Source organism: Pituophis catenifer, unplaced genomic scaffold (genome assembly GCF_029215685.1).
Source record: "Pituophis catenifer annectens isolate HBS135680 unplaced genomic scaffold, rPitCat1.0.hap2 SCAF_1, whole genome shotgun sequence".
Lineage (NCBI taxonomy): Eukaryota > Metazoa > Chordata > Lepidosauria > Squamata > Colubridae > Pituophis > Pituophis catenifer.
In genome coordinates this window covers 246,341,799-246,365,068 of record NW_027256881.1, presented here as the reverse complement: position 1 = coordinate 246,365,068, position 23,270 = coordinate 246,341,799, and the positions used below count along the sequence as shown (strand labels likewise).

General features: G+C 38.5%; 1 protein-coding gene across 2 annotated transcripts in view; it reads left to right on the top strand.

Annotated features, from left to right (window-relative positions):
* MOB2 (MOB kinase activator 2) overlaps positions 1-20,458 on the top strand; it is a 127,309-nt gene extending 106,851 nt beyond the window's left edge. For both annotated transcript variants that reach the window (XM_070932958.1, XM_070932949.1), the window contains exons 2-5: positions 11,938-12,098; positions 13,836-13,929; positions 18,273-18,397; positions 19,115-20,458. In XM_070932958.1, the coding sequence (XP_070789059.1) occupies positions 11,938-12,098; positions 13,836-13,929; positions 18,273-18,397; positions 19,115-19,455 (721 nt within the window). In that variant the 3' untranslated portion in view covers positions 19,456-20,458. The remainder of the gene's footprint in view (positions 1-11,937; positions 12,099-13,835; positions 13,930-18,272; positions 18,398-19,114) is intronic.
* Positions 20,459-23,270: the final 2,812 nt, after the last annotated feature.

Sequence of the window (23,270 nt, the reverse complement as noted above, 5' to 3'; positions counted from 1 at the left end):
AATGTACCCATTTTACTGCTCTTATTGCATCATCAGATAATCGCCCGGCCGCCCTGTTTAGGGTGACCCACTCCCTGCTCCACCAGGAAGCGCGGGAGGACCCCTTGGAGGGAAGAGCCGAGGATTTTGTTCAGTATCTGCATGACAAAATCACTCAGATTCGGGCAGGTCTCGACTCTGACTGGATAGATCCAGCGAGGGTGACGGAGGCAGGTCTTGAGACAGTTATCTGGGATGAGTTTGATCCTGTGACCCCAGATGACGTAGACAGGATTCTGGGTAGATTGAACGCGACCACATGTTTGTTGGACCCGTGCCCCTCCTGGTTAGTGCTGGCTTCCCGGGAGGTGACGCGAGGCTGGCTCCAGGGGATTATAAATGCTTCGTTGGGTGAGGGTGTCTTCCCCGCCGCCCTGAAAGAGGCGGTGGTAAGGCCCCTCCTCAAGAAGCCTTCCCTGGACCCGGCAGTATTGGCTAATTATCGTCCAGTCTCCAACCTTTGCTTCGTTGCGAAGGTTGTTGAGAGTGTGGTTGCGCGACAGCTTCCCCAGTACCTGGATGAAGCGTCGTATCTAGATCCGTTCCAGTCGGGCTTCAGGCCTGGGTACAGCACGGAAACGGCATTGGTCGCGTTGGTTGATGATCTCTGGAGGGCTCGGGACAGGGGTTGTTCCTCTGTCCTGGTCCTATTAGACCTCTCAGCGGCTTTTGATACCATCGACCATGGTATCATGCTGCACCGGCTAGAGGAGTTAGGGGTGGGGGGCACCGTCCTACGGTGGTTCTCCTCCTTTCTCTCTGACCGGTCGCAGTCTGTGTTGACAGGGGGGCAGAGGTCGACCCCGAGGCCCCTTGTATGTGGGGTGCTGCAGGGATCGGTTCTCTCGCCCCTTTTGTTCAACATTTATGTAAAGCCGCTGGGCGAGATCATCCGTGGTTTCGGGGTGAAGTACCATCTGTACGCTGACGACACCCAGCTGTACATCTCCACCCCGGACCACCCCAACGATGCCCTTGAAGTGATGTCCCAGTGCCTGGAGGCCGTACGGATCTGGATGGGGAGAAACGGGCTCAGGCTCAACCCATCCAAGACCGAGTGGCTGTGGTTTCCGACGTCCCGATATAGTCAGCTGGCGCCATCGCTGGCTATTGGGGGCGAATCATTGGCCCCCACGGAAAGGGCTCGTAACTTGGGCGTCCTCCTGGATTCACGGCTGTCTTTAGAAGAGCACTTGACGGCCGTGACCAGGAGGATTTTTCATCAGGTTCGCCTGATTCGCCAGTTGCGTCTTTTTAGATCGGGACTCGTTACGCACAGTCACTCATGCCCTCGTCACCTCTCGTCTGGACTATTGTAATGCTCTCTACATGGGGCTCCCCTTGAGGTGCACCCGGAGGCTCCAACTGGCGCAGAGTACGGCCGCGCGGGTGGTTATGGGAGCAGCGTGGAGCTCCCATGTAACACCTCTCCTGCGCGAGCTGCACTGGCTCCCGGTGGTCTTCCGGGTGCGCTTCAAGGTTCTGGTTACCACCTTTAAAGCGCTCCATGGCTTAGGACCTGGTTACTTACGGGACCGCCTACTACCATCAATAGCCTCCCACCGACCAGTTCGCTCCCACAGAGAGGGGCTCCTCCAGGTGCCGTCGGCCAAACAATGTCGGCTGTCGGCCCCTAGGGGGAGAGCCTTCTCTGTGGGGGCACCGACGATCTGGAATGAGCTCCCCCCAGAGATACGGAGGATTCCGGATCTGCGCACCTTCTGCCGCGAGCTGAAGACTCTTTTATTTCATCAAGCTGGCCTCGTCTAAATCTTCTCCCTTTTAAGTGTAAATTTTCAATTTTTACTGTATTTTAAAATATGGGTATTTTAAATTATGGGTATCAATTCAGCCAAATTTATTTAATTCATTTTATTTGATTTTAAATTTTGTATATGTATGTGTTTTATTTTATGGCTGTTCACCGCCCTGAGTCCTTCGGGAGTAGGGCGGTATAGAAATTCAATAAAATAAATAAATAAATAAATTAGGCAATATCATGGGGCACTGGTGGGGTAATGAAGCATCTGCAAACAAACAGCCAAGCTTAGAAAGCATTAAGGACTCCACAGTTCAATCCTGAGTTATGTATGTATATTCCCATATATTGGAATATATTGATAGGTTGAAAAATTGCTACTGGTGCTTCTCATAGAAATTAGTTTCAATATTCAATCATCTTTCATATTATTAAACATCTGCATATCCCAGGTCCTTGAGAAGGACTCATTGGATGGACAAAAAAGAGCCAAATCCATGGCTCCATTCTAACACATGTGTGATCAACCACGATTCTATCTTGCTTGCCCTCTAGCCAAACCACACTGTTGCGTTTCTTTTACTCTCTGTCCCATATTCCTTCTCCATTTGTCCCTCCTGGAGCGTTCCCACTTTGAGATACTGAAGCATTTTCTCGATTGACTTCCACACTACTATAGATCAATTATACTGATAGATGTGTTTTCCCCATTTTTTTCACAGAACAGTCACACAACAATTGCTCAATAGGAAAGACAAAGCTAGTATGAATTTGCACAATTATTTGGTTGAAAAGAGCTCAGTTTCTATATGCATTGTAACCCCTCATTTAATTTAATTAACTCCAAGATCATTCCATAATCATGGACAGTGTTTTTTGGGAGATTATTTGAAATGATAGTATTGATAAGTGGAGATAATTAACACTTTAGATCAGTTTATTGCCAGTCAAATATTTAAACATTTCCATTATTGCAAAAGAAATTTAGATTGCTTAACATTGTGAAATGACAGTGAATTACATTAAAATATTTCTTGATTTCACAAGTTGGTCTAGAGGCAGTAGCAGCTAAACTCCCCAATTATTGTCTATATTGGAATTTCTGTTTCTGTATAAACACTTAAAGAGTATTGCTATAAGTCAATCTTAGTTAAAATCTCATTTTAACAAATTGATTACTAATCTTAAAGAATATGAAGTATATTTCTTTTGATGTTACGTCTAGTTCAACAAGGATTTTTTTTCATCATTTATTGTACTCTCAGAGATTATATGAGGAAGATTGGCAGCCTACTTCACTATGCCAAAAATGTGAAATGGGTGAGGGGACACCTACTCATATGAAATTACTTTGTCCCACTATTGCCACATTTTGCTTCAATATCTATAATTGGTTGAAAAATCAGTAATGCCCTTGAATTATACAGTATATTAACAATTTGGATTGTATCAGGTGTTATGGCTTTGACAAGCATGGAGAATATAATTATCTGCAGTGTAAACAAAGACAGTGTAATCACCGATTGACAAATTTGGATTGTCTGTAGTTGTTCGATTTCTGTATTAATTGACTTTTGATTAATATAATGGACCAAGGGATAGTTTTATTCTATGTGGCCAAGGTTTAATATTATGTCCAAACTAGGGACAAAAAGATTTTTCATATGTAACGTATCTTCCTTCCTTTGTTCCATCCATCCATCCATCCATCCATCCATCATAAAACAGTAAAAAGACTTGATGGAAACAGGGCAAAAGGAAGTGATAGAACTATTAAATGTCAGTCAGGATACTTCAACAGCCATATTTTTTTTTTAAAAAAAACCTCTATTACAAGGTCAAATATATCACTGAGGAAGGCAGAATTGTCAGAGGTGCAGTTGGGACTGGGATTTCAAAGTATTATCTCATTTTCTGCCGAAATGGCAAGAAATAATCCTTTTGTTTGTTAGCGGTTTACCACTGAAAATACACAGTATGATTTCTGAAACCATATAAAAAGAGTTTACATGTAGCCTGAGGACTGCAAGTTTCCTATCCTCTTTGATGAATATACCTTAAAAACAAACAAACATGAAACCTAAGCTGTAATAGTGATGTGATTAGGTATATATCTGAGGTAATTATAAAGCATTATGAATATGATAAGATGTATGTTAATTATCTTACTGCTAACATTTCTCCAGATATATCTAAGCTGACATTTTCACAATACTTCATGTGTGTTTGTAATAAATTAAACAGGGTGATTTGTAAAGCTTTGGTGTATATCATTAAAGGTGAAACCATAACATGCCTGTTGAAGGTGGCATGTCACAATGTTTTGGGTGACATCCCAGCATTCATCCACACTTGATAATAGCTATTCTGAAAAGCATGCCCCCTCCCATCCTCATGTGATTTTTGGAGACTTCAGTGGCCTTGTTCAAATAGGTATGCTCTTGCATGGCCTCTGGAAGCTCTGGAAATTGTTTGAGAACATGGCATGGCATGGTGTTTGGAAGCTACAGAACCCATGGAAGAGCATTCACTGGAGCTGCTTTAAGAATTATGGTCTTGTGAGATCGGGAGCTGCCTTGGGTTGGTGGCGCGGCCTGTCAACAGACAGAGAACACTGCCTGAAGACAAGTGGCACATGGCAGATCCTGGGGAACCTACGCATGAGCAAACTGTTTTGGTTTTTTTTTAAATAAATGTTTAGAGAAATAATTGTTTCTCTTTTGTTGGGTGGAGTAGGAGCTATAACACACAAGCAGAGTCAAGTTAGGCATTTTCCAAATCTCCCTGAATGTAACTAAGCCATCATTGTCACCTTGTCATCCAAGACTTCAGCAAGTCTAGTCTTAATAATAAAAAAAACTATATTCTCAGCCAGTTTTTTTCCATAAATACTACACTATGCCATAACCAAGCCATTCCATATCACGAGGTTTTTACTTTTATTTTGTGTAACAGTTAATTAAACAAGAAAATCATCTGAAAATTCCCAAATCATGTTTTGAAATTTGCTAGAATCAATAAAAAAGACATGATCTGTTCTTGTGACAGCAATAGTATTCATTATTAAACTTTCATTTCTTTCTGTGGTTGACAAATTGACAAGCAACGTTTTGTGTCAACCATTTTTTCTTCAGAAGTGAAAGTTTATGTAGGAAACAAAGCTCAGTTCTGTGTATGATTCTCTCTTGAAGTTAACCATTTGGAGTTCTGAGGAAAATTACTTTTGTGCATGTTTTCTTACTTGATTTTAATTTTGAGTTTAATTCCTAAATACTTTGACCCCCCCCCAAAAGCACAAAATTCACAAATGGAGTGTCATCAGAATGTTATGCCTCTATGCATCATATTTAATACTTAGTGCTGTGGAGCTAGTTGTCTTATAGAAACCAGCCAAAAGTGACTACCGTAGTATTTGAACATTATGCTAAGTTATTATTATAATAGTTTATTGAATACTTCACAGTAAGATAAACTATGTAATAAAAATCATAGTGGTTGGGTTCATATGATGTGTTAAACAAAACCAGCCAAATCACATTATGATTTAATTATGTGAGTATATGTATATTGAATTATGTAACTAGGGAACATTGTTACATGCCATCTAGAATTTCTAGCATCTTATGTTCTGTGTTGTAATTTATTAAATTTGTTAAACTTTCATCAATGGTTTGATGGTAGAATATATTAGGAGAGCCCTCTTCAACTTGGTGCTCATAAGATGTTTTAAAACCTGTTATATTTTTTCCATTAGTCACCCAGACTAGAATTTATGGTGGAAAACTTGGAGGACATCAGATTGGGAAAGGTTTTATTATGATTTTACAGAATTACTAGTAACTTTCCTGATCATTATCTGAAGTGTGTGCTTATATTTGTATACACACACCCTTCAAAGCAGCCTTGATTTCTGGTAATTACATGGACAACTCTGTGCAGTTACCTTGGTAGTGTTTTTGGGGAATGGTTTTGCCATTACTTTCTTCTAGGGCTGAGAGAGAACGACTGGCCTAAAGTCACCTAGCTGGCTTTGGGCATAAGGTCTCACAGATTCCCAGTTTCTAGCCTGATATCTTTTCCCACTATACCAAACTAGCTGTTGAAGTACATAAATAAATAAGTATATTTCTTGTTACTTATCCTTGAATTTGTCTCGAACTTAGAGGGCACTGGGGAATAAAGGGGGAAAAATAATCTCCATAGGTTTATTTGCTTTCGTGTTCTCCCAAATTGTACAACTCTATTTACTCTAGGATTGAACTCAGAATTTCTTTTGTTAATTGAGACATTTATTGAGTTTTGCCCCATTTTGTGATCTTTCTTGCCACAGTTGTTAAGTTAGTAACATGGTTGTTAAGTGAATCTGGCTTCCCCAGATTCTGATGATTTTGCTCATCAGAAGATTACAAAAGCTGATCACATGACTCTGGGACAGTGCAACTGTCATAAATATGAATCATTTGCCTGAATTTTGATTACATAACCATAGGGATGCTGCAATGTTCATAAAAGTGAAAAACGGTCAAAAGTTACTTTTTTCAATGCTGTTATAACTTCAAATAGTCACTAAATGAACTGTTGTAAGTAAACAACTAACTGTAGTTTATTCTGGAACTGCCAGTATTTCTCATATGGCTAAATTTTTAAAAAATTGTAATTTGCAAAATGATTGGATGAGAAGACATGGAATTATAATTTATTATTCTCAGTTGTGTTTCCAGGAAAATAACAAGCATACTTGGTACTTGGATTGCAGTTTGATATTTATACGCATTCCAAAGGATGACTAGATTGCCAAATTCAAAGTTAAAAGATAAGATTGTTTGAAACTATGGCTTGTAAAATGGATTATTCATCTTGTTTTATATACATTTGAAATAAAGAACATCACCCCTGAAAGTAAAGGCCATCTGGCAAAACTTAAATAGTAAATAAGACTAGATAGTAAATTGGACAAAGACTAAAATCAGAGGTGGTATTCAGCAGGTTCTGACAAGTTCTGGAGAACCAGTAATGGAAATTTTGAGTAGTTCGGAGAGCCGGTAAATACCACCTCTGACTGGCCCCACCCCCATCTATTCTCTGCCTCCTGAGTCCCAGCTGATTGGGAGGGAATGGAGATTTTACAGTATCCTTCCCCTGCCACGCCCACCAAGCCATGCCATGCCCACCAAGCCACACCCACAGAACCGGTAGTAAAAAAAATTTGAATCCCACTGACTATAATTGTGTACCTTTAATAGAATTGTGATTTATGTAACTAGGTATATAATCTCCTGTTAACCTCTTCTGATTAGTCGTCATCTTTACTGTGCATGCTCTGAGCTCTTGATGAATAATAGCTTAAAACTATATGTAGTTTTATTTAAACACAGTTTATAATTTTTATTTTGACTACAGTGGTACAGTTGACCCTGAAAGCAGTTCATTTCTAATTTACTTGATTTGGCTGAAAGATTCACAGAAGATATGAGTGACACTTACATTTCTAATGTTTATAATTTTCTTCTGGCGAATCTTCTGGCTGTTTACCTGTTTTTTTGTAGTTGTACATATAGTTAAATACATTTATATAGTTGTCCTTGTATCTAGATTATTCATTTAAAACAGGACAATCTCCCTCTCATATAAGGGACTTAAGTACTCAATCCCGCATTTACAATTTCTGTATACCGTAAAAGAAAATGCATCCTTATAAAGAGGTATTTAGCTAAGCTTGGGACTTTTACAATTGGTGTAAGCTTTATTCCTTGATATTAGTTTCCAGGTACAAAATAATGTGCTTCCAACGGTGCAACTCAAGGAAGTGTGTTTGGAAGTTGGTTTGCAAGTTTTCAACATCATCAAATTTTAAAAACCGTCAATGCTAATCTTGGAAGTGAAGTATTAATGATGCTTGGAAAAATTTTTTGGAACCTAATTATTAACTGCTACAGTTGAAATTTATTATAATAACTATTTAGGTCTGTTATTTATAAGAAGTTGTTGCTAATTATTGAGATCATAGCTGTGTGCAATTAACTATAAAGATGTGTGAACTGGAATTAAGTTATTCATTAGCATTTTGAATTTGCAAATAGTTCAACCCATAGACACTTCAGACACAACAATATCACTATAAAGGATTGTATTTTGAGATACTTTTTTGAAAAATGAATTTTCATATAGATTTTAAAAAATAAGATTATAAAAACAATAGAATGAACCTCATAGATAAAGCATACAAACTAAGTGCAAGGTAGGGAGCAATTTTCTTTCCTTTAATACAGAAATGGGCAGTCTTTTTGTTTCAGAATCTACAACTCATCCCATCCTCTGAGTAGATATAAGAAATTATTCAGTGATGCAGTAAAATCAAAAGACAGTGGGAAGCAGTTGGGATTAAGGCATGAATGTCTGAGTTCTGTCTCCCAGAAACTTTATATGTCCTTTTCCCACCCTCAGCCTTAAAGCTGAGATTTGCTTGGGAGTCATTTGTCAGGGACCATTTTCTCTGAGACAAGCACAATAAAATTAAGAACAAAAATTGGCCATGTGCTTGGAGAGTTTGGTCCAAGTAAGAAGCTGGTAGGAGCTTTTGTGAGCCCCAAAAATAATAACCCTGAGGCTGACAGAGAGCCTCCATGAAGAGGATGCTTTATGTAATCTCTACTACAATGACATTTTTCCAACAATGCTTCTTCTCAACTATATTTGAAGTAGGTGGTTGTGTTTGTGTGTAGAAAAAGTTAAACGCAACACATCTTTATCTATCGGAGAATTTGCCACCTATTTTTCCTGGCATTCGTTTCTGTTTTGCTGTCCCTTTTCTCTGATTTGTCTATCAAGTTTGGTTTGGGTAACTTTTGGATCAGTTGTTCCTTGAGAGAGAAAAAATTGTTTTCACATTTGTTTCTCCTGGCTACAGTAGTTAGTTTTATTTCCCTAGGGATCTAAACTGACTTTTGAGCCACCAAGAAAGAAAAGCCTACCCGTAAACTGAATGTTAATTGACATTTAAGCATCATGAAATAGACTTTGCATGAAATAGGCTTTTCATTAGCCTCTTTAACTATGTATTCTGTATTTTTAGTGGAAGGATTACTGATTAATTAGGTACTGGTGGAAAGAATATCTTGTGATGCAGAAGCGGGCATTGACGTTGCTAGATGAGTTGTGAAAAAATCTTAGTGTGAATAGTTTGCTTGTTTTGCCCAGCACATTTATGTTTACAAATAGGAACCAGGATTCTGCAAGAACTGAAAGCAGCCAGTATTTCAAACAGCTGCCCACCCCTGAACTGAAAATCTTGAACTCTCTGCTCATTTGTAAAACACACTTTCAGCTCTTTCAAACATGTTATTACCCCAAATATCTTCAACGTGACTTTCTAAGGAAAGTGGAATGAACATATTTTATTAATTTTCAGGCTGCTCATGTGATATCATGATATGACATGATGACATGTTAAAAAAAAATTCTAGATCTCCAAATATGTTGCTTATGTGCACCATTGTGCCCATGGATACTTCCTTCAGAATCCAAGTTGGCATGCTGCAGAATATTAACCTTCAGCATCACTGTAAACATTCTTCAGAAATAGAAATGATAACTGTCTGAAGCTCAGTGCTTTGTTTAAAATGGTGCCCACTTTCTCTCTAAAAGATGAAAGAAAATTGGAATGGTAGGCAATTTTTAGAGAGTTGAGAGGGAGCAGAGAACAGTATCAGTGGTTTGCCTGCTGGTTGATGGTGTTTCATGAATGTTCCTAAAATTTCAAATGTGCCTTCCAGCCCTAAATAGTTGAGACCCTTGGATGCTTTACGTTGCTTTGTCAAGCTGAAAACAGATAGCTCAGCAAATTACATGCATTCTGAGTAAGCAGGCTTTAATATCAATTATATAACCAGTCATGTTTTGTTTATTTTTAATTTCAAGATCTTCGCTTCTTAAAATACCTCCCTGATTGATTGATTGATTGTATGCTTACCTTATGATGGCTGTTTGGTTTCTTGACGTAATAATGTCTTCTTTGTCCTCTTCCCTTCCTCCTTGTGGCTATTTGCTCTTGCCTAAAAGCATACAATGTATTTTTTTCAATCTCACCTTTGAAGTAGCAGCAGTCTTCCATCTTAAATGAGGAAATGTAACAATATGAATTGTTATCTTTAGTATGATGTTTTCCTCCACAGGAAAACAGTGGTACCACTTTTTCTTGCTACTGTCAATAGCTCGACTATAATAATTTGAAGCAGACTCTATAATTTTTTCGTCACCCAGGAGGGTCAAATTCCAGCTCATCCTGCTTAGTAAATAGTACCAAACTACTTGAAATGAGGCATTTCACCTGAAGCTAGCAAAAAAAGTCAACCAACCCAAGTTTACCTGTAGTTTACTTCCATCCAAAGAGAAACCCTATTAAAAGAATCTCTTTGAATGTGGCAAAATGGTCCATGTTTGCCTTTAAACTTTACTCAGAGTTAGATATATAGAATCATTAAATTAAAAGGATGCTCAAAGGTCACTGAGCTTAACCTGTTACTGGAGCAAGAAATCCATTACGATTACACCTCAGGCTGAGGACTCTGTAATATTAAACTCCATCTCACTCAATTTTTGAAGTAATTGCAATTTTGGCAAATATTATTTTTAGGACTACTGCATTCTTTGTTCTTTGTCTATTCCTTAGCTTTTCAAATCCTTTTCTATGATGAGATTTTCCTTAAAGAACATACCATACAACTCCAGCCAGTTTGTCTGCAGTTATCAAGAGGTTGAACAGGACTTTCTTTGGAATGAGGCAAACACAGGGTGGTGTGCTTTCTTCACTAGCTTGAGGCAAAGAGCTGTGTTTCAACTGGACTTGTTCTGTTTACTAGTTGGACAAATGGATCCAATGATTGTAGCTTGGCACTGCAGAAGAAGAGGTCAGTCCGATGGCCTCCAATGATAATAGTTCATTAGACTAAAAAATAAAGATTCAGGTTTTTTCACAAGTGCATGAATCTCCACATTCCTTTTTGCTGAATAGTATTTGGCATTTGAATCATGACTCTGCTTGAATGGAGGCCAGAGGAAAAGCATAAGCCTGACTCGATGGGAGACAACCTAGGAACCTGAGCTTTACAGCCTTGAAGTATCTGGAGAAAAATTGAGGTGTAAATGAAAAGAAAGAAATTTGTGAGTCAGAATCTCACTTCATTAAATGTAAAATACCCCCCCCCCCAAAAAAAGGCTATAGTATCACAAAAGTGATTCTTACAAGAGCATGGGACTTACAGATTTATTTTAATATAATTCAGAGTCAAGAAACAAATACAACAAAATTGAAATAAAGCTTTTGAAGTTCCATATATCTTTTTTAAAAAAATTTCACAGCACTCCTTATCAATACTGACAAACTGTTAATGACTAAGTTATTCTGTATATTTAACAATCCACAATGCCATTTGTCAATAATGTACATATATGTAGCCATATATTATTAGGATATATATTAGGAACTATGCAAGAACTATAAACAGAACAGAATAACAGAGTTGGAAGGGACCTTGGATGTCTTCTACTCCAACCCTCTGCTGAGGCAGGAAACCCTGTATAATTCCAGATAAGTGGCTATCCAGTCTCTTCTTAAAAGCCTCCAGTGATGGAGCATCCACAATTTCTGAAGGCAAACCATTCCACTGGTTAATTGTCTTCACTGTTAAGAAATTTCTCCTTAATTCTAGGTAGCTTATCTCCTTGATTAGTAAAACAAAACTTCATTCTCTTATTATTTGAAATAGCAAACTTTACTTTGGACTCCTTTCCTATTGTATAAAATTCAACTCCCAGAATTCTCAGAACACCAGCAAAAAACCCTGAAGTTGAAGATATTGTTTTACAATCTGGATTATGGAAGTACACACATATAAAGGATTTTTTTTTCTTTTAAGAAGATTAGAATGAAAATTGGGGATTGGAATTGTGCAAAAGAGGGAGTAGCTGCTTTCTTAATCTCACACAAAAAGAACCATATGACATTATGGCGTGATTGTAGTGTTAGTAGATGTTTCAGAGAAATGTTGGAGGTTAGGCTAAGTTGGAGAAAACATAAGTTTAGATAACCTACATTTCTGATTTTAATCCATGATCTACTTTTTTCTCCTTTTCCTTTGCAGGAAATCCAAGGGAAAACCAAATGGTAAAAAGCCTGCAACAGAGGAAAAGAAACTGTATCTTGAACCAGAATATACGAAGTCCAGGATTACTGACTTTGAATTCAAAGAATTAGTTATATTACCACGTGAAATAGATCTTAATGAGTGGCTAGCTAGCAACAGTAAGTATTATGAGATTTGCAACAACTGAACATTGTGTTGGTTGTTTTTCATAATCAAAGGTGTTCTTTAGTGAAAAAGTAGATAAAAGGAGAATCTTACTTCCTGACAGCTAGCTGGAAAAGGACCTTCCTGAAATCCAAGCTTTGATTTCTGCTTAGATTCCGGGAGTGATCCTTTTCAGCCAGCCTCTTTGAGAGTGAAAGAGCTGCTTTGCAGAGTGTCTATGGAGATTCTCAAGCATCCAGGTCATGGTTGTCTCAAAGGTGCTTTAAAAAGGCAATTGGACTTTCTTAGTTTTTTCTTTGAAAATGTTTAGCTTCTCATCCAAGAAGCTTCTTTTGAAGAATGTGAGGAACCCTCCATTAGTTGATGAGAGCAGCATGGGAGGGAGCCTGTTCATATGTGTGTGTGTGTGTGTATGAGTCTTGTGATATGTGGGGGTGGGTGGTAGTGCGTGGGGAGAGGGCAGCTGGGGTTTTTGCTGGTGCTGAGAGCTCTCCCTTCCAAGGATGCTTAATGAGGATAATGGGAAGTGCCTGGTTCCTGGTCTTTGGGCACTTGGTTTTGGGGATGAGGCTGCCAAAGGGGTGGAGGAGCACTATGGAGAAGTACTGTGAGAGTCAGGGAGTGGGCCACTCACTGGGAACACAGAATCATTGTCTTATACTAGTTTCACAGTCCAATTCTTGGTCTCTTATCAGTTATGTATGCTTCCAGAACAGCACTTCTAGTATTACACCTCTGGCCCGCGAGCTGCATTGGCTTTTGAGTTCAATTCAAGGGGCTGTTTTTAACCTTTAAAGCCCCTTATGACATGGACCAGATTATCTGAATGATTACCTCTCTCCAATTACATTGGCCCATCCCATTAGATTTACCAGGGTAAGTAGTTGCAAATACCATCCATCAGGGTCTTTATTTGGTGGGTGCTAGGAAGCAGGCCTTCTCTGCTGTAACACCTGCCTTATGGACCACTCTCCCCACCCACCCCCAAAGTCAGATTAGCTCTGTCCCTGTTATGATTCCAGAATTCCCTCAAGACTTGGTTATGTCATCAGATTTGGGGTCTGAGATCACTGGAACACTCATAAATGGCTCAGTTACAGGTGATTCTTTATTTTCTTTTTGTGGCTTTATATATTTTATTTTTATAATGTCTTTTTATTTTTATATTGCTTTTGTTTTATAGCAACTATTTTATGTATTTGTTGTTTTTATTTATTGTTGAATGCTGCCCATTTCTGTGAGATGGTTCATCATATAAATGAGATAGACTAGATGATGATATATGATAGATAGATAGATAGATAGATAGATAGATAGATAGATAGATAATAAAAAGATGTGTTTACCTCCTTCTTGAAGGCTGTATGGGTGGGGGCCATCCTTGCCTCATGGACAAACTCTTAAAGGAAGGGAATTTAATTTGTAGGGAATGTACCCCATCATGGCCCCTCTTTTGTGCTTACTGGTAGCAGGAGAAACCTTAGAGAGTGCTGCCTACTGCCTAGTGATTTAGATAGGCTGAGGAGAAATTGTTGGTGAAAGGCATTCCCTAAGACACCCAGGGCCAGCTATGGCTAATACAATTGTCAGCAAGAAAATGCTTGGGTAGTTGTGATAATGCTGAATCAACTTTTTCACTTATGTCTAATTTCCCTGCTCTTAAGCCCTCTTTTTTAGCCTCCAAACATGCAGAGTAATAATGGAAACTTTGGTGTTCTTTTGTCTTTCAGCAACAACGTTCTTCCACCATATCAATTTACAGTATAGTACTATCTCTGAATTCTGTACAGGAGAGTCGTGTCAGACCATGGCAGTATGCAATACGTAAGTTGTAGCTTTTTTGTTGTATTTTGATGGCATGAATGTTTCTTCTTTTCCAATTGAGGGATGCAAAACAATTGTCTCTCTGAGGCTGAATGTTTTTGAAAATAATAACATTCTTCAGAGTGTAAAAATTGCATTACTTTATCATTACTCTTGAAAGAAGAAAATGCTGTTAACTCAGAATTCATAGGGAAAAAGTAATGCAAATAGCATTGTCACTGGACTTCAGTTAATGTTAATAAAAGGCAAAATCTACCTAGCAGGCATTTAAATTTGCAGGTGGATATTTCACTATTTCCATCCACCCTTCTAGTTTGATATTCCTAAGGACAAATATACTGGTAGTAACTGGGGTGGCGTTCCAAAAATGTTCCAAAAAACATTAACATTTAAATTGTTTAGATTCATCAGCCTTTCTATGTGCTTTTGCTCATTGCTTAATGAATAACATTCTCTGCAACTAGAGATATCTTTGTAGCATAAATTAAGTACTGTTAGAACAATAGCTATGCGTCTATTGGGTCTACTACTGGCTGACCTTTGCATATTTGTTCTATGGTAGAATACTTAAAAAAATCATTTGTGGCAGGAGTGTGTGTTTCTTTGTCTGTTTAGCTGTTACTACACTATACTAGGAAGCTTCTCTATAGATGGTTTCTTAAGGATTCACCTGTTTTTAAGACTATCGCTCCATTTTATTCGTTTCTGTGGCCAGATCTCACCAGTTTTTTTATTGTGTATAGAGACTAAGACTTGCCAATCTGAGCAGCACCTTTGAGCTTGCCTAGAGACAGATGTCAAAGTTTAATGTTTAACCTCTTCTTTTGTTTCTTTGCTAAAATGGGCACTTCCCCTACTGATTGTGTGAAGCGAGATTTTCCTGTTGCTACTGTTTTCTCTTTGCCCTTTGATCTTTTTAAAAACTTTCATATGGAATTTATTTTCTTCAGCTCATGACTGTTTAAAAGTACATAAGACACAACTTAAATCCTCTTTTGAGTACTATGAAAACATCTCATAGTCTAACCTTGTTTCTGAAAATGGTTGCGTGCAAAGTACCATTTTTGTGCTCTGAGCCAATATTTGTTAACATCCTCCTCACAAAACAATTTTGTTTGTACACGAAAGATTCCTTAACAAAATGAGGGTGGTAGGCTTAAGCCTAAATTTTTATAAAGATATCAAGTTTGTCAGTTTCATCTTTTTCTACACAGAAAAGTTTTTGTTTCTCTATCAAAGATGGAGATATGTACAATAAATTGTGCTGGTTCAGAGGGAGTACCAGAACACTTAGAAAAATGGACCAACCAAAGTACAGAGGCCCCTCCCACATATTCTAAAACTTTCAGAAGGTTAGGAAGTGTCTGGATCCTGGACACTTCAGAGATTGCCTACTTTTGCACTAGAAACTTTTCTTGTCTACTGAAATTTTAGATTTAGATTTTATTCTTAACATGCAAGCTCAGGGAACATAGACTGTTGTTGTTTCTTAATCTTTGTTTTGGAGTGACTCCTGGACTTCTTCATCCATGTCGATAAACAAAGGCATGTGATAATTTCCCCCCACATTCTGTCCTTATTAGTCTGCATAGATGAATAAAGATCATTTATGCTCATCCTATTTGGGATCATGACAGAATACTAGATATGTGTTTTTAGAATATTCCCCTTTAATTTCCTGGTAAAAATGAGACACAGGAAAGGCCCTGGGCAAGGATATTATCTAACTGCTGACCTCCAACCATTAGGCAAAAGGAACAAAGTCTTACATTTGGAAAACAAAATCTTGTCCTTTTGGAAATGCAGTCTTGTTTTAGAGATTCTTCAGTGACTCCAATAATGATCAGAACAGCTTGAATTTGGAGGAATTCCATCCCTATTCTCTTTGCTTGCAACTGGGTTTAAAAAAAAAAATCTCATCAAGAGTCAAATTCTTCTTCTCTGTCAAGAATGAGAGTTGTTGTTATTGTTTAGATAGCATTTTGAAGGTGGGTTGGGCTCCATGGACAGAATATTTGAAACTGACAAAATTCCATTAGTGATAGTACAAACTGGTAATTGATGTTGCTTCATACAATAAGGTTCTCACTAAACAATGGTAAAAATAGTAAGTGTAAAATTTTCAGCTTGTTGCCCTCCAATTAGAATTATGACTTTACATTTTTCTAGCCAGCATTGCCAATGGTCTTCCTGGCTGGGAAAGACAAGACAACATAGCTAATGGGGTCAAGGTTAGGCTGGCTGAAGTTAATTAAACACCAAAACTGACGATAAACCTCACAATGAATGGAGTTGTGTAGTTTATTTCTTGAAGATGAAGAACATTAAATTTAAAATCCCATTTGTACAATTTATACAGTTTAATTTTTTCCAGGAGCTCAGGTCATTGTTCACACTACTCCATCTTCTAGGTTTTTTCTCCACAAGAATCACCTCTGGGACAGGTGGGACTGAGCGCAAAGACACTCAGTTGAGCTCCCATGGCTGGCTTGAAACAGGGGCATCAAGTTTCAACTTCTTAGCCACCGCCCTGCTCTGGCTCTGCAAATAATAACACACCTATGACAATTAAGTATGTGTCATATATTTTCCCTCAACAGTGTAAGACTTCATTGAATATTAAGCTAATTATAAATGCTGGTACTAGTCTTAGACATGTGCTGGCTCCATTAAAAATTCACTAATACAGTCTGAAGCCTCATGAATGAAATGCATCTTTAGATGTAATACGCATTCCTTTTAAAAATGTCATGGAAAGAGCACATAATCTTTATTCATATAGTTGTGATGAAAATACCTCCTTTGAAGGAGCTTTTTGAATTGATGTGATACTTCTCAGAAATGTTTGAATTCCCCTCTTCATAATAGATTAACGTTTATCACCACCACAAACTACAATTTATACTTAAAAATGCACATAAAATGTAGTTTTCTGTTTAAGACTAGTTGAAGAAGCGTGCTAGCTACTGTATGGGATTTATTATGTTAAAGTTATCTGTTATTATGCTGCCATCTCCTGACAGCTCATGTTACTATACAAAATCAGCTGCATTTGCATGTATTAGCCTGTGGTTGAAAACCAGAATCCTAGATCTTACAATTCTGCATTGAGTTGTTTACTTTTAAATTTCGTTTTTATGTTCTATTAATAAGATGGAAACCTGCATTTGAATACGGAAGGATATGCTCAGAGAAAGATTAATTCAACAGAATATATGCTCAATTTAAATACATTTTTAAATTAAATATAGTTCATTTTTTAAATTGGAACTTTGTAAATTGTTGCCTGTAACTACAATCCTCCATTTCATGGGATGAAGCCTTTAGCATAATACTTTTCATCAACTGAACAAAATTTCTATTTATTTTATGAAAAAGTAACTGTCTTTCCACTTGACTCAGTACAATGTACACATCTGTTTAAATCCATAACACATATGATGAAAGTTATGTCAAGAATGAAGTGAGAATATTAATTCTTTAAATCAAGATTTCTAGGAACTGTTTGGGTTTTTTTCTCAATTGAAAATGAATCTGGAACTAAAGATAGCAAATACTCCTATTTGCTAACTTTGAAAACAAAATAAGTCCGTTCCATTTTCAAGTACTGTTTCCTTAAAACCTGAGACTGAAGTATGTCCATATGTATATAGTAAATCTTTAAAATAGTCATTCTGTGATGAACAGGTTTATGAAAACTACATTGCTGAAGGGTTGTGTCACCTCACCTAAAACAGCATCCTAAAGTGTGACTAGGGCCTCTTAGTGTGTTTCTGCAATTGAAGCATAGGATAAAGCTTACAGTAGTTCTCCCATCTGTGGGATCTGCTTTTTAAAGTAGAACAAGGGTTCATAGAAGTGCTTTATAAACAAATGGCAGTTGCTGAAACTTATTCCTGACCCAAGCACTACAGCCCTATCACTCACGACACCAGACTCTCACCAATTTCTGGTTTTACAAACTTCATTCTAAAATTACAATGGAGAGCTTAAGCTCTAATAACAGTATTCTAAAAATTTAATTGGAATTTTTAGCTGCTCAGCTAAGGCAGAATTGTTTGCTTTCTGGTGGGCTTGAGGTAAGCTTGTTTTTCAGGTTGAGAGCTGCACTTGGGCTTTGTGTGGTGTGGTTTGGTTGTGTGTAAAGAGAGAATTTAAACACACATTGTATTTCAGTTATTTTTTTAAATCCCCCAACTCTTTGCTGACTTCTTTCCATGATAACTGAGGGGGTGAATAGAATCACAAAAAATAATCATGGGAGCCTCATGTGTGGGTTATAGCTTATCTGGTAACTTACATATCCAGAACAGATATTACCATACTAATCATTCTCTTCACAGACAATACTACTGGTATGATGAACGAGGAAAGAAGATCAAATGTACAGCCCCTCAATATGTTGACTTTGTCATGAGTTCAGTGCAGAAGTTAGTGACAGATGAGGATGTCTTTCCTACTAAATATGGTATGTTTATTCTCAGAAAAAAACCCTAACTCAGCCAGATTTTTATGGCTTTCATTCATTGCTGTTTGAGCCAATTTAAATTAAATGAACTTACATCATATCTCATTTCATTTGTGCACAGTACTGCTACTCGTTTTACATTATTACCTCTAGTTCAGCAACAGACTTGACTAAAAATGTTTTCCATCTAAAATCTGTAATGTATTATGGTTGAGGGTTGAAATAATCACCTTCTCCAAAATGAGCACGTCACCCTTTTTGAGCACAAAAAAAGACTTCTCAGGCTTCTCAACCTAATACGTATCTAATAGAGTTGATTGAAGAAACGTATAGTGCAGTAGCCTGAACAGGTGTTGTTCATGACTGAGTTGTAGGCCATCACTACTGAAGCTGAAGGGGCTTCAGCTGGTCTCGTCTTCTCCCGGCTTTAGAGCCCTGAAAGAATAGGAAGTAAGGCTGACTGGACAATCATTGCAGAAGCCCAATTAGCTGGGCTTCTTTTCCCCAGAGGAACACCAATTGCCCTGTAGGAAGGCGTCTTAAGAAATGTGCTGTTTGTTTGAAACAATATTTCATGAATTATTATTTTAGTGTTTTTAATTGCTTGCAAATCGCCTCAGGAGAATTTTTCAAGTAAACAAATATTTTCAGAAGTTCCAACTGAAGATGATGGGCTTCTCTTCCTTTCACTCTCCCTCCTTTTCACTTTCACAACAGGCAAAGAATTCCCAAACTCATTTGAGTCCCTAGTGAAGAAGATCTGCAAGTATCTGTTCCATGTGCTAGCCCACATCTATTCGTCACACTTCAAGGAAACACTGGCACTGGAATTGCATGGACATTTGAACACACTCTACGTACACTTCATCCTTTTCATCCGGGAGTTTAATCTGGTGGACCCTAAAGAAACAACCATCATGGATGACCTCACAGAGATCCTCTGCAGCAGCAGTGGGAGCAGTAGCAGTAACGGAAGCGGCAATGGCGGTGGTGGTGGTGGCAGCAGCGGCAGCAGCAGTAGTAGTGCAGTAGCACAGAACCACGTGAAGGAGAGATGAGTCTTCCCAACCAGAGCAAAACCAACGCTAACACTTTTTTAAAAAAAGGAAATTACTCTCTATTCTCGGATGTATGCGTATGTATATGTGCTTATGTGTGTGTATATATATAACAAAATATATATATATATATATATACAGACATACACAACCAAGACAGCTTAAGCAACTATGCTGCCACCACAGGACATGTAGACACAAGGGACTGTATGGAGTTTTGGTTAAATGCATCATCCTTGGCAAGACGTTGCACCAGTTCTGTGGGGATTTTTTTCCCTTCCCTCCATTTCTCTCCTGTTTCTTCCTTAGCCAATGGATTATGAGTGCTGTTTTTAAGAGATGAACCACATTTTTTGAGTTGGGCTACTGCTTTTGTGTTCCTTTTCCCCCCCCACATTCTGCCCACTTCCTTTTGGGAAGTGGTCCATATCTTTCAACGCAAGCTCCCTTTTATCTGTCTCATTTCCTCTCTAAGATGGTGGTACTACCATTTTTTTTTTAAAAAAGTTGTAAACCGTGACTTAACATGTAAAGTGGCTTACATGGGGAGCACATTGAGACTTGTCTTTGTTTTTACTTCAGTTGACCCTTTTCCTTCCCTTCCCTCAGACCTTTTGCATCAACCCTTCATTGGGTTTTAATGGGGAGGAAAATTGTTTTGGCCCAACTAAAGTAGCAATAAGGCTTCCAGTGCACTTAAGGAAGGTGGTTCCCTGATCTCCCTGGCCTCAGTGTGTGGATCTTGAAAGCACCCAAAAAAGTTCTGGCATTTTTAGAGAGAAATGCCAGAAGATATACTAGCCAGGGGAGGAATCCCACCCTGTGGTAAAAGCCATGACTGCTTCTTCTTCACCAAAGGGGGCCTGAGACAGGATGGGAAGGGGGCACACAGTCTGCCACCACTATGCTAAGAGAGATGGCTGTTGGCATATAATTATGTTGTTGGCTTATTTTAGTTCATCTGTCCAATAATAATAATAATAAAAAATTCTATCAGACACAAGTTGCTTTTTTTTTTTGCTGCATTAGCAGGCATTATTTGTATTTCTTTGCATGGTAGAAATGTAAAGTTAAAGGTTCATTGGACATACCATGGAAAGTTGCTTATGGGTTGATTTGGGTTTTTTTCCCCCCATTTGCATTTTATTTTCCTAAGATATGATACTAAGCCTGAAGATACTAAGCCTGATGTTTTCCATTCAAGTTACACATCCTTCTGATAAATATTTGGCATTTCTTCTTTTCCCATTTCATTCTAAACAAACTCAGCCCTTTTCTGATCACATCAAGGGAAAGATTTCCTGTGAAGTTCAAGTTCAATTTTCAGGGATAATGTATTTCAACTGCTGTGAGAATCAGTATTCTGCTCAGATTAGGTTGCACTCAAGAACTAATTTACATTCTCTCATGTTATGATTTCTTTATTTCAAAAACATGGTGTTAATATGGGACAGGGAGAAGACTCTTTAAAATATCTTAAGTGAAACTATTTTTCCTCTTAGATGTGTTCTTTTTATAAAAAGTCAAATATAAAGGTTTCCCCTATCCCAGGGATGGCGAACTTTTTGGACACCAAGTGCTCAAATTGCATGCGCACGCATGCTCAAATAGAAAGGTGCACGCACACAAACACGTGCATACACAGGCATGCATGTGGACAGGCATGCAGACATGCACGGACATGCGTGCATGCACAGCAGAGACCTGAAGACCAGCTGGCTGGTGGGAGGCAGGGCATCCCAACACCGGCAGTGCGGCAAGAGGTAAGAACTTTTTCTTTCGTGAGCTTCTGTTTCGTCGTTTGCAGGGAAACAAGCTCACTAAAGAAATGCCACGAATATCTGAACTGGGGCAACAGTGTGTGTGCCAGCAGAGAGGACTCTGGGTGTTACCACTGGCACGTGTGCTATAGGTTCACCATCACAGCCCTATCCAGTCGTGTCTGACTCTAGGGGGCGGTGCTCATCTCCATTTCCCAGCCGAGGGAGCCAATGTTATCTGAAGACACTTCGTGGTTATGTGGCCAGCATGACTATACGCTGAGGTGCATCTGGACTCTAGACCCTTAAGAGAGTTGTTTTGTTCTTGCTTTAAGTCCTTTTATTACAAATGGTTTTCTTTTGTTAGAAGTTACTATTTTAACAGCTGCCTGGTATCATTTGAAAGTTTTATTTTTGTTTGTCTTAACTGATCATTTAGTACCCTGAAGGTTTTTTTAAATAAAGGCACAATAATTATTATTGCCACTAGTACTTCCTACAGGTAAGACTTCTTTTGAACACTGTTCTAGTAGTTTTTAGTCCAGTATAATATTTGAAGAGGCATGGTGACCTAGCAGTTAAGATGATGGGCTTGTTGGCTGAAAGGATAGTATTCAAGACCCAAGTACTGCACAATGGAGTGAGCTCCCTTTCCTGCCCATGCTCCTGCCCAGTTAGCAGTTCGAAAGCATGCAAATGTGAGTAGATAAACAGATACCACCTCAGTGGGAAGGTAACAGTGTTTCCTGCACCTCAGTATATAGTCATGCTGGCCCCATAACTGCGAAGATGCAGTCATGGAAAAATAATGTTCACCTTTTTGATCCTTATTGCAGAACTCTGCTTCGCTTATGGATGAAACCCCTTCTGTACAAACATAGTTTTCCCAAATTGCATTTCCATGTCTGATGAGCCAGAACACTATTACCGAAAACATTGTTACAGGCATGCCTTAGGACTGCTCAACTTTAGCACTGGGTGAGTGAAAAATTTGAAAGAAAGCTATCTTAGTGGTAGGGACATTAAATATCTTATTGGGCAAACTGCATTTTAATTTATTTAATTGAATAACAGAATAACAAGATTTTGAGGGGATTTTGGAGGTCTTCTAGTTCAACCCTATATTGATTAAATTTAGGCACCATCTGATTCCAAACTTACTCTGGGTGATGTAAAATAAAACCAAACAAAATATAATAATAAAGCATTAAAAATAAAGGAATGAAGAGCAGATCAGACGAAGCTAGCCCCTATCACCCTAATGCAAAGCTTTCTGAAATGTCAGGGTAGCAGCCGCACAGATGTAAGTCACCTGATCCCAGAGAGCAGGTGCTGCGACAGAGAAGGACCGTTATTTCTTCATATGGTCGCAGCTGTGGGACAATTGGTGCCTATTGAGGCAAATACATGTTCCGTACTGCCATTGCACCCAAAGCAAATACCTTCTCTATATCTCCAATAATTAATAGGAGCCCTTCCCCACAAGGAACCATCAGTATAAGTTATCTACTCCCTTCCAAGGAACTCTTCCGGAGAATGAGCCTTCATTTTCTGAGTTTTTGGACTATGACTGTGGAGCAGTTGTCCTCAGACTGGGAAGCCATTACTTCATTTGAATCACTAAACTTTACTGATTCTGTGCTCAGAAGTCAGCTTCTATAGCCTCAAGTGAGCAAAGATGTTTTCTGAGAGCCAGGAACTCCTTGCATCAATCACCCTTCCCAACTTCTGCCTGGGACTTAACAAAGTTGTACATCACGCTCAGCCCAAAGCACTGCCTACACCCTGTATAAGTGCCTTCTATTGGTTGGACTACTTCATTGAAAGGATTAGTATTTAATGTTATTGTGTTGGACGGTTGCATTGTTTAATATATCAGAGAGGGAATGGCCGACTGCTGAACTTGCACTGCTGTTTAAATAAAAAAAAACGATCACGTTTTATCAGTAGGACTCCTTTATGCTCAGAGACTTTAAAGAAGAAGCAACTACACATCATACAGCTGGGAACATTTCTTATTTTAAACACACACATGTATCATAGATGGCATTTCTA